This window comes from Amblyraja radiata, chromosome 25, assembly GCF_010909765.2.
Source record: "Amblyraja radiata isolate CabotCenter1 chromosome 25, sAmbRad1.1.pri, whole genome shotgun sequence".
Taxonomy (NCBI): Eukaryota; Metazoa; Chordata; class Chondrichthyes; order Rajiformes; family Rajidae; genus Amblyraja; species Amblyraja radiata.
In genome coordinates, this window is record NC_045980.1 from 31,455,064 (window position 1) to 31,467,160 (window position 12,097).

General features: G+C 46.0%; 1 protein-coding gene across 3 annotated transcripts in view; it reads right to left on the minus strand.

Annotated features, from left to right (window-relative positions):
* Window positions 1-12,097, minus strand: part of LOC116987584 (rabphilin-3A-like) — a 124,405-nt gene that overhangs the window by 61,766 nt on the left and 50,542 nt on the right. For all 3 annotated transcript variants that reach the window (XM_033043738.1, XM_033043739.1, XM_033043737.1), the window contains 2 exons: window positions 5,846-5,989; window positions 3,077-3,206 (listed from right to left, as the gene is read on the minus strand). In XM_033043738.1, coding sequence (XP_032899629.1) covers window positions 3,077-3,206; window positions 5,846-5,989 — 274 coding nt within the window. The remainder of the gene's footprint in view (window positions 1-3,076; window positions 3,207-5,845; window positions 5,990-12,097) is intronic.

Below are 12,097 nucleotides of genomic sequence, written 5' to 3' on the forward strand. Positions count from 1 at the left end.
GGGAAACTTTTTCTAATCTCTTACCTCGACGGCGATGCGATTTTTTTCCCATATCGTACCTCTGTCCGCACTGCGGCCTAACATCGAGGAGTTGGCGGCCTTTGCTGGAGACCTGACTTCTGAGAGCTCCTCCGTGGGGAGCCTACGAGACTTAACATCGTGGAGCCCACGATCCCTTTGCCAGGGATTGTCATCGGAGCTCCAACCGTGGATGCTGCGGCCTTAACATTATGGAGCTCGTGGTCTCTGGTCAAAGAACCGACATTGGGGACTCCAAGCCGCAGGAGCTTCGACTGCCCCGATGCGGGAGTTTCGATCGCTCCGACGCGGGAGCGTCGACCACCGGCTGCGGGAGCTTCGGTTGCCTCGACGGATAGTTCGACTTGCCCGATCGCGGGAGAATAAAGATGAAGAAGATTGAACTTTTTTTGCCTTCCATCATAGTGAAGAATGTGGGGAATCCGCTGTGGTGGATGTTTATGTTAACTTTTATGTAGTTGTGTGTCTTGTTGCGTTTTTTTTCCCGTATGGCTGTATGGTAATTCGCATATCACTGTACCTTAATTGGTACATGTGACAATAAAGACCTTTGAAACCTTTGAACCTCAGGTGACAGTCAGGAACAAGGACTATAATTTACAACTATAATCCATGCTAACAAAGGAGAAGAAACCGAAGCAGTATGTTTCCAAAATAAACAAATTATTATTTAATGCCTGTTAGGAAGCAACTAAGTTGAACTAGCATGGTTATTTTTTTGATTCTGTTGTGGTAACTGCGTTTTAACCTTTCACACATCCTCACTACTATGTGGCACAATGGCGCAGCTGGTAGAGCTACAGTCTCACAGCACCAGAGACCATATGAAACTAAACTAAACCAAACCAAACTAAACTAAATTAAACCAAACCAAATTAAACTATACCAAACCAAACTAGGACTCACAAATCTTTCACTATTCAGGTAACTCCATTTCTTCCTCCTGCAAAAAGGGACAATAGCACTCACTAAGAAAGCCAACAGAACAAGTGCCTTCCATTTCAAGAGTCTTATTTCACACTCATCTGCTTTTCCCCAGGCTCAATGAATCACCACCATATCACTCCTCCACTAAATAAATAGAGTTGATGTTCTGTACATAAACCCATAATGCAGAACAGTTTTATTTGTGGGCCGCATAATCGCTCAGGAACAGACCCAAAAGGAAAAATAACAACATGGGACCCGTTGTAAATAAACACGCACCACAAATTTCTATACACAGTGCCCAAATTGAGTTTTGGCCAAGCTTTCTATAACGATGTGATCTGTAAACGTTCAAGTTCCACATCTGGTATCAGTCCTGAGACACACAGCCCAGGGACAAAACTGTCGCTCCCCAACCCACATGGAACATAGCACAGGAACAGATCCTTCGGCCCACAATGTCTGTATCAAACATGAGGCCAAGTTAAACTAAACTCCTTTGCCTGCACGTGATGCATTTCCCTCTATTTCACCGCATAACCACATGTTTATTTAAAAGCCTCTTAAAAGCTACCACATGTCCACCACTGATTTTCCAGCAACTGGTGGTCCGGCAAATCTGGACAAATTTACAAGAGAGCACTTAAAAAATCTCACCTCCCCCTCCAAAAATGTGGAGCCTAGGCAGTGTGAGGCGGCCGATCTCCACCTCATCGGGACTTACACGCTGATCGGCCGGTTGAATTTGCCCCCTGCGGCCAGGGCACTGGAACTTCGGCCGGGCCGGAGCTGGCAGATCCATTCCCACAACTGAGTTCTGAGGCCAGTTTGTGGGATGATACCTCAGATCCTCAGCGGCCGAGGTGGACCCTTCCAGTACCGTTCGACTTCTCTCAGCGGCCGTGACCTCGTTTGGTCCAGCAAAACAAATAATCCAGAAAGGCTGTGGAACCAAGGGTGCCGGAAAAGCGGTGGAGGATCTGTATCAAATCTGCCTCCATCTGAACCCTTGGCAGCGTGTTCCAGGAACCCACCACTCTGTGTAAAAAACGTACCCGGGCAGGCATCTGCAGGCAGATGAATTACAGATAACCATTGTCATAATGGAACATAGGAGGGGGGGATGGTGTCCGTTATTGACGATTGTCTGCTCTAACCGAGTAATGGGGGAAAATATGTACAGTGGAAACAAGGATCTGCAGATGGTGGTTTATACCAAAGATAGACACGAAGTATTGGAGTAACTCAGCAGATCAGGCAGCAACTCTGGAGAAAAAGGATGGGTGTCGTTTCGGGTCCGGACCATTCATCAGAAGAATGTCTAAAGAAGGGGCCTGACCAGAAACAAGCCAGTTCTCCGACCAGTCTGACTGTCCCCCGATTCCATTTTATCTCAGTTTGCTTTGCTGTCACCTTCTCCTAGCTAACAATAATCTATTTTACATTGTCCTTAGCCTCATCTCTTTTGATGTCTCATTTTCACACCTTAGCCTTCCTTATCTCTGTGATGCCCCTTTCCCCTGAAGAAGGGTCTTGACCCATAATATCACCCATTCTTTCTATCCAGAGATGCTGCTGTTGAGTTACTCCAGCATTTTGTGTCTATCTTCAGTGTAAACCAGCATCTTCAATTCCTTCCCATACATCATTCATCTTTTTTCTCCAGTCAACTAGTGATCACTAGTGAAACAACAAACTCGGTCCTTTGTTCCCAATATGAATGAAATCCTCGGTTACACAGATTTTGTCTGCTATAACCAAAATGTGTTATAAAGAGGTCCGTAATAACAAGGGTAGACTGTAGTTGATCTTGGCATCACGCTCAGCATAGACATTGTGGGCTGAAGGGCCTGTTCCTGTGCTGTACTGTTCTATGTTCTAAAAACCATCCTCTATAAAGAGTGTGCCTCGTTCTCTGGCCACAAGCTGCTGCATGCAATGTCCCATCTGCAGGTATATGCCATGTCTCAAAGAGAAATGCAGCAGGGACATTTCTCCCTCAGCAATCGCTTAGCACCTTAAGGATGCACAGGTGCGCCAGCATGTGTGTTTGTTTAAATCACCGTTCAAAGAATGCAGTCAAATTCATCGCGCACTGTGCGCCGCTTACCTTTTTACAGTCTTCACACACTACAGAGTGCGATCCCAGCAGCCCGAGCTGCTCCCCGCACAGGATGCAGCGGGAGAGGCCATCTCCAAGAACGTTCTTTCGCATGCTGTCCAAGCGGTCCATCAGTCGGCTGAGTGCGAAGCGAAAAATAGGAGAAGAGTTAAATTAGGCAGAGCAAGACAAATTCCTCTCCCCCTCTCCCACCTTGCCTCTCGGCTTTTCAAAACCCCACCAGGTGCATTAGGCTAATGTTTCCCCTCAGGTAAATAAGCAAACAAACTTCCGCTAGGAAGGTTAGTAGAGATAAGCTTATGAGTTTAAGTTTCGTTTTTTGTCACGTGTACCAAGGTACATTGAAAAGCTTTTGTTGTCCCTGGTGGGTAGGTAGTGTTAGTGTACGGAGTAATTGCTGGTCGGCGCGGACTCGGTGGGCAGCAGGGCCTGTTTCCGCACTGTATCTCTAAAGTCTAAAGGCCTATCAGGGTACCTCCTTGCCTCAGGTCTTCTGTTGCCAGCCCTGATTTGTCCTTTTATTTTTTGCTACCAGTTTTTTTCCCCCCTCTCTCCTTACTCCAATCAGTCTAAAGAAGGCTCCCGACCCGAAACGTCACCTCTACTTTTAGGTGGTGGGAGGAAGAAGCTGTTCCTGAACCTGGATGTTGCAGATTTCAGGCTCCTGTACCTCCTACCTGAAGGCACTGGATAGATGAGTGTGTGGCCAGGATAGTGTGGGTCCTTGAGGATATTGGCAGCCTTTTTGAGGCAGCGACTGCAATAGATCCCCTTGATGGTAGGGAGGTCAGAGCTGATGATGGACTGGGCAGTGTTTGTAGGGATTGTAGGCAGGATTTTTCATGCAAAGGGTGGTTGAAATCTGGAACGCAATGCCTGAGGTAAGTGGTGGAAGCAGAGACACACAAAACCATTGAGAGGTTTTGAGATGAGCCCTTGAAACACTGAGGCTGAGTGGGCCACAGGCTAACTGCTGGGCATGGGGGATTGTGTATCGACCAGTACTCATTGCAGACAAAGAGCCTGTCTCTGTGCTGTATGATTCAATGATTTAACTTCAATTACATTCACACTCACGAAATGTGTGAAGGGCACATACAGATGTCCCTGCAGGGTTATTGATGAAGTTTCTGGATTTTGTTGTAAACTTGCAGAATTTTAAATGTATGAATGAATGAATAATTCTGCAAGTTTACAACAAAATCCAGAAACTTCATCAATAACCCTGCAGGGACATCTGTACAGCTTGTGCCATCAACTTTTATGATTCGATGGCCAACCAAGCTGAAAGTATTTCCTTACATTTCTGTTTTTCAAAGGAGCCCTGCCGCACGGTGACAATGTTTCTTCCATGCTCAAGGCACGTTCCAAAATCTAATTAGGTCTCTTTACACAAAATGTTGGTCTTTCTTAAGGTTCCGACAGGGCTGCTCCGTGAGTGATAGGATTTTCTTTAAAGATACAACATGGAAACAGGCCCTTCGATCCACTGAGTCCATGCCAGCTATCAATCATCCATTCACACTAGTTTAGTTTAGAGGTGCACCATGGAAACAGGCCCATGCCTTTCATCGAATACCCGTTCATATTAATTTAGTTTAGAGGTGAAGCATGGAAACAGGCCCTTCGTCCCATTGAGTCCATGTCAACCGTCGATTACCCGTTCATACTAGTTTAGCTTAGAGGTATAGCATGGAAACAGGCCCTTTGGCCCACTGAGTCCACATTAACCATCACCTGTTCACATTAGTTCCATGTTGTCCCATTTGAATGAATGAATGATATCTTTATTTCGAACGATTAAAAAAAAAAGAAAAGATGAAAATGAATAAATAAAAGGAAAATTATATATATACATATATATATATACATAAATACATACACATACATACATATACATGTACATATATACATACATACATATACACATATACATAACATATATGTACATACATAAATTAAAAAATCAAAAGCCAATTTCAACATAATACACATTACTCGTTCGAAAAGGGATAGGAAGAAGCCTATGCTTGTCAAGTCCTACCCCCATTCTTCACCATTAACAATTGCAAAATTCAATAAAATAAACTAAACAGACAATTCAAATAAAACTACTCCAATCAAGCTATTAAGAAAAAAAGAACAAAAAAAGAAAAGAACAAAAAGAACAAGCTCCATTAACATCTGTGAGATTTACATTCTCCTTCCTCATTACTGTACTTTTCAAAGATATATCTTTTGTACATTTTTTTAAATTGCATTATATTCATTTATGCTTCCACTCCTTACAAATTAGGGGTAGTGGCTAATTAACCTACATACCAACATGTCTTCGTGGTGTGGAAGGAAACCGGAGCACCCGGAGGAAACCCACGGGTTCACAGGGAGAACGTGCAAACAGTGTCCGAGGTCTGGATCAAATCTGGGTGTCTGGTGCTTTGAGGCAGCAGCTCTACTAATTGTGTAATCTTATATAGCAATTAATGGAATCATATGGTAACAAACAGACCCTTCGCCCCACCATGTCCATGTTGAACATCACATACCCACGGATGATGTGCGTTTTCACACTTCTGGTGGCAGAGGGGAGATGAGGGAATAACTGGGAGCAGCTGGGAAGAAACTGGCATTCAGGAACTGAATAGAACATGTGTTGACACACTGCCCTACAACACCCCATGCCCCGTCTCCAACACCAACCCTTCCCTCTCCACATTAAGACTCAGCCACCTCAACCCTCCCTTCCCCAGAGCTCACCCGATTCGGTCCTGCTCCATCTCCTCCATCTTCTCCGCCCGGGCGATCACCCTGTTGATGATTTCCTTCTCTTCCTCGGTCAGCTCCTCACTCTTCCTCTGCTTCTCCGTCTTGTTCGTGTGCACCGACCAGCCGGCCCCCAGCCTGTCGCAGGATGGAAGGCAGCGTTTAAAGTCCCATGAACCACGGTACCCCCAAACATTCCCGGCTGCGTAAGGTAGCAGAGCAAACAAGCTGTCTGCTTGGCACTAAGGAGGGGTGGGGAGGGAGCAGTAGAGCGTCCCTTGTAGCCAAGGTCCGGAGGGCAAGAAGTACTGCCACACCACCTAGGGTCCGTACGGGGAGGAGCGGCTCTGCTGTCAGCGACCGAAGGACTGGTGATGGGATCTAGGGATTGGGCAGGGCCGAGGATGTCCTGGTTGGGTAGCTCCTCGGCCTGGCCAAGCTGGCCATCCACGAGTCACGGCACCAGGCGGAAGAAGGCTTTGCCCGAGTCAGATGCTTGCCCTTTTTCCGGGGTAACATCTGCACCCAGGTGGTTTTAGAGGGACATAGTTGTATAGTAGTTATTTAGTATATTTGCAAGGATTGTACCATAGTTGTTTGATAATTTAGATAATTTGGTGATTTTGTGCTATGGTGGTGGTGCGTTACCACGTTTTTTTGTTGTTGTTTTTTGTATCGTGATCGTAATTAAATAAATTATTTTTTATACAAAAAAAAGGAGGGGAGGGGCTCTTTACTTAGCCTCCACACAACCGTCAGGCCACTATCCACATTATTATCAGTAAGGGTGTCAAAGATTATGGTGAGAAAACAGGAGGATGAGGTTGAGGGAAAAATAGAACAGCCATGATCGAATGGCAGAGCAGACCCAATGGGCCGCATGGCCTAAATTCTGCTCCTAAGTCTTATCTTATTATTAATTGAGTGATTGAAAGATACAGCATGGAAACAGGCCCATTAGCCTACCGAGTCCATGCTGACCATCAATCACACGTTCACAATAGTTCTATGTTATCCCACTTTCTCATGCACTCCCTACACACTAGGGGCAATTTACAGAAGCCAATTCACATACAAACCCGCACTTCTCTGGGATGTGGGAGGAAACCGGAGCACCCCCGGTATCTGGGGTCTACTAAAAAATGGTGCCGGAGAACGGATTCTGATTTTTTGTTTTTAGTTTTAGTTTTAGAGATACGGCGTGGAAACAGGCCCTTCGGCTCATCAAATCAGTGCGACCAGTTATCAACCATACACCAGTTCTATCCTACATTAGGGGACAATTCACAGAAGCCAATTAACTTAAAAAACTTGCATGTCTTTGGAATGCGGAGGAAACTGGAGCACCTGGGAAAAACCCCACGCGGTCACAGGGAGAACGTGCAAACTCCACACACACAGCACCTGAGTTCAGGATCAAACCCAAAATTCTGGCACTGTGAGACAGCGGTCCTACTTGCTGCGTCCCTTGTGCCATCCTATTGGATTTTACTGACTTCTCCAAGGCCATGGTTCCTTTGATAGCAAATGCTACTCAGGATTTAACAGTTATCCATCTCTGTGCCAAGGCTGTGTCGACATTTGGCCTTTCTCCATTGAGTGGATCCAGGCTAAATGTGACTCCAATCCTACACTAGCTCATGACTGCCCTCTAATGGCAGCCTAGCAAACCACTCAGTTCCAACGAATCACAGCCACACATTCAATAAGGCCACTTTGCATCACATAGGGGAAGAATTCATAAATTTATTTTAGTACACCGGCACCATCCTTGCTTTAAGCTCTGTGTTTCTGTTTTAACTTGAAACCTCTACTTTCTCATTTCTGTAGTCTGTTTCTTCAGAACGCACAATAAATTTGTGTGTGGAATTTGTACGTTCTCCCTGTGACCGTGTGGGTTTTCTCCGGGTGCTCCAGTTTCCTCCCACATTCCAAAGACGTGCAGGTTTGTAGGTTAATTGGCCTCTGTAAGTGTGCAGGATAGAACTAATGGATCGGTGACTGATGGTTGGCATGGACTCAATGGACCAGAGGGCCTGTTTCCACGCTGTATCGCTAAATTGAACTAACGTCTTCATACACAGCCGGCATGCCAACTTTGCAACATTCCCGACAAGGACAAAAGAAGTAAGTCTTTCTCATCCACTCCCTTCATACTAGGGGGCAATTTTTACAGAGGCCAATTAACCGACAAACCTGCACGTCTTTGGGATATGGGAGAAAACCAGAGCGCCCGGAGGAAACCCACATGGCCACAGGGAGAACATGCAAACTCCACACAGACAGCACCCGAGGTCAGGATCGAACCTGGGTCTGTTAGGCAGCTGCGCATCTGAGTTGCCCTAACTTGTGTTCTGTCCATCCTTATTCCGATCAAAGTGTCAGACCTGAAACATTAACTCTCATTGTCTTTCTGCAGATGTTGCCTGACCTGCTGAGATTTTCCATCATTGTATGTTTTTATTTCAGGTAAAATCGCTCAAGATAGTAAATATGGCATGTCCTTGTCAGGGATATGCTGAGACTCTACACTCCCACAGCTCGCTCAGGTAGAGAATCCCAAAGAATTACAACCTGCTGAGCAAAGAAACTCATCTTTTTCTCAGCTTCAATCGCCCGACTACTTATTCTGAGACAATGTCCCATAGAGCTATCTTCCCCCTTGCCTTGTGCATGACTCCCAGCAGATTATGTGGTGAAGTAGTGCTTTGGTGCAAGATCTACCTACGGTATGCCTGCTGTTTGAAATTTTCAATGTCAATGTTGAAAAAGAGAGAGGGAGAGAGGGACACAAAAGGTACAGTGAGGGAGAAAGGGAAAGAGCAACATAAAGAAAAAGTGAATCACATAGATAAAAAGTAGACAAAAATTAGCAAGAGAGAAAACTAAGGAGAAAGAAACAAGATGGGAGAGTACGGGGATGAGAATCGGTACAAAACAAATCCTGATATAATGAGAGTAAAGTGTAGGACAAGAGACTGAGATAACCATAGAGTGAAGAACAGGCACAAAAACAATGCAGGCAGAAGTAAAAAGCGTGCGAGTAATGATTGAGGGAAGAGTGGATAAAGACAAATAAACAGAAACAGCAGATGTCCAATGTCTTGTTATCATTAAACGTTCACAGGCATCAGCCTATATCAACATAAAAAGCCTGAGAAACACTGCGGTAATCTGGCAAGGAGAGAGTTGCTGAGCTCATCAGACGCAGTGCCGAGACGCAGCACCGACCCTCGTCCTATTGAAGTGTTTAGACACAATGAACTGCAGATGCAAGTTCATAAAACAATGACAGAAAGTGCTGGAGTACCTCAGCAGGTCAGGCAGCATCTCTGGAGAACATGGATTGGCAAAGTTTCGAGTCGGGACCCTTCTTCCGCCTGATTGTAGTAGACTTTAGAGATACAGCGCGGAAACAGCCCCTTCGACCAACCGAATCTGCAATGTCCAGCAATCACCCCCTACACCAACACTATCCTACACACTCAAGACAATTTACAACTTTACAGAAGCCAATTAACTGTACGTCCTCAGAGTGTGGGAGGAAACAGTAGCACCTGGTGAAAACCCATGTGGTCACAGGGAGAAAGAACAAACTCCCTACAGACAGCACCTCATATTCCACTTGGGTAGCTTACAACCCAGCGGTATGCACAGTGAATTCTCCAAAGTTAGTTCACCAACATAAAATCCCCCTCCCCGGACCATGGATAGAGTTTCACTGGTCCTCATCTTTCATCACACCAGCCTCTGCATCCAACACATCATTCTCTGGCATTTCTGCCACTGCCAAAGTGACCCCACCATCAGTCACATCTTCCTATCCCCACCCCTTTCTGCTTTCTACAGAGACTGCTCCCTTCGCAACTCCTTGGTCACTCATTCCTTCCCACCCAAACCACCCCATCCCCATGTACTTTCCCCTGCAACTGCAGGAGATATAACACTGGTCCCGATGCGTCCCCTCTCGCCTCCATCCAGGGACCCCAGCAGTCCTTTCAGGTGAGACAGAGGCTCACATGCATCTCCTCTAACCTCAACAAATGCATCCGCTGTTCCCATTGTGGCCTCCTTTACATCGGTGAGACCAAGCGTAGACTCGTCGACCGTTTCTCCGAATGCTTGTACTCGGTTCGCCAAGGCCTGCTGGATCTTCAGGTTGCCAACCATTTTAACTCCCCTTCCCATCCTGACCTTTCTGTCCAGGGTCTCCTCCATTGCCAGAGTGAAGCCACAGGCAAACTGGAGGAACAGCACCTCATATTCCGCTTGGGTAGTTTACAACCCAGGTATTGACAATGAATTCTCCAAATTTGATTGACTAACATACAAACATTTCCCCCCCGAAGATAGACACCAAAAGCTGGAGTAACACAGCGGGACAGGCAGCATCTCTGGAGAGAGGGAATGGGTGACGTTTCGGGTCGAGACCCCCCTTTTCACCTCCCCCCCACAGATCTCCCTGTCCCACTTGGATGTACACCCATTTCTCCCTCCCCCCCCCCCCCCCCCCCCCCCCCATCTCCCTCCACCTTTATTCCTTCCTCTGCCTTCACATTTTGTGCCTCTTATATCCTTATACCGTTATCTCACATTTTTCTTGTCTTTTATCTCTGGCCTTAGTCCAACCATCTTTAATCAATCTGCCCCACCCCACCCCCTCGCCTGTATCCACCTATCACCTGTCATGCTTTGTCCCGCCCCCACCTCTCTTCCGTCAAGGGGTCAGAGGGTGGGGGTGAGGGGTCAGAGGAAGTGTGTGAGGGGATTGGGGAGAGTGTGAAGGGCCAGAGGGTTAGGATGACCAATTTCCCTCCTGGGATAAATAAAGTTTTATTGTATCGTATGCAGAGTCAGAGGGTGGGTGTGAGGTGTCAGAGGGAGGGTGTACATGCGCATGTGTGTGACAGGACTGAGGCATTGGGTTTAATGTGGTGGCTGTCCTCTGGTTACCATGCCATTGCTCATTTATAATATGACGGCAGCACACAAATATATTCACTTCTGTTACAAAATGGCTATGAGACAATAAGTGGCTGCGATGCTAATCAACAAACAGTGATGCCTCCCCACTGGCTGTTGGCAACGCAGGATCCATCCTTGGCTGTGGAACATTGCCTTACATCTGTCATGTTTGAAGGGCTTTGATCTTCTATCTGTGGCTGTGGGGCTGTATGGGGGGGGGGGGGGGATTCGCAGGAAAGGGTTGTTGTGGGGATGAGGGATTTGAAGGAAAGAGAAACATTCGAGGCAGAAATCCAGAAAGAAAGACTTGGAGGATTTGGGTAATTAAGGTGTCTAATTCATTGCTACATGGGAGTCTGCCTGGAATAGAGCGAGCGTTGACAGATGCCACCTCGCTGAAGTCAAGCTCAGTGACCCATTTACTCGAAGAAACATTTTTGCGTAAATATACCTTGTCCTAATTCTATTGCGCCCAATTGTAACCACTTGTGGCAGCCACTTGTGATCAGGCAATAGTAGTTTAGTTTATTATTATCACATGTACTGTGGTACAGTGAAAAGCTTTTAGTTGTGTGCTATCAAGTCAGTGGAAAGACTTCCTGTTGGCACCTGGGTGCCAGTGGGTGGTCTAATAGACTATTGTGTCAGTGGGTTACAGTATCTCACCAGAGGGGTTAGGACAAAAATTCCCAGCAGGTGCTCTGGTGAGAGACCGCTGTTCTGTTGAAGTTGCCAATGAGACGTTAAAATTAGCCCACCATCTGCGCTCCATCTCTAGGGACGATGAAGAGATGGTGAGCTATTGCTGCTAGTCCTGTCCCAGATTTATCACTCAACATCATGATTAAATCTGATTAGAGAAACGAGGAACTGCAGATGCTAGTTTACAAAAAAAGGCATAAAGTGCTTGAGTATCTCAGTGGGTCAGGCAGTGAGAATATGGATAGATGACGTTTCAAGTCAGGACCCATCTGTTTTTTATTCCCATGCTGTTCAGTTTAGTTTAGTTTATTGTCATGCCTAGAGCTACAGTGAAAATCTTTAGTTGCGTGTTATCCAGTCAACAAAAAGACTATACTTGATTACAGTCGAGCCATCCACAGTGTACAGATACAGGATAAAGAGAATAATATTTAGTACAAGATAAAGTTCGATTAAAGATAGTTTAAGGATCTCCAATGAGTTAGATGGTAACTCAGGACTGCTCTCTAGTTGATGGGAGCTTGCTATGCGATCATTGACCGCTGCATTTCTCACAGTGACCCCACTTCCCAAAGTAGC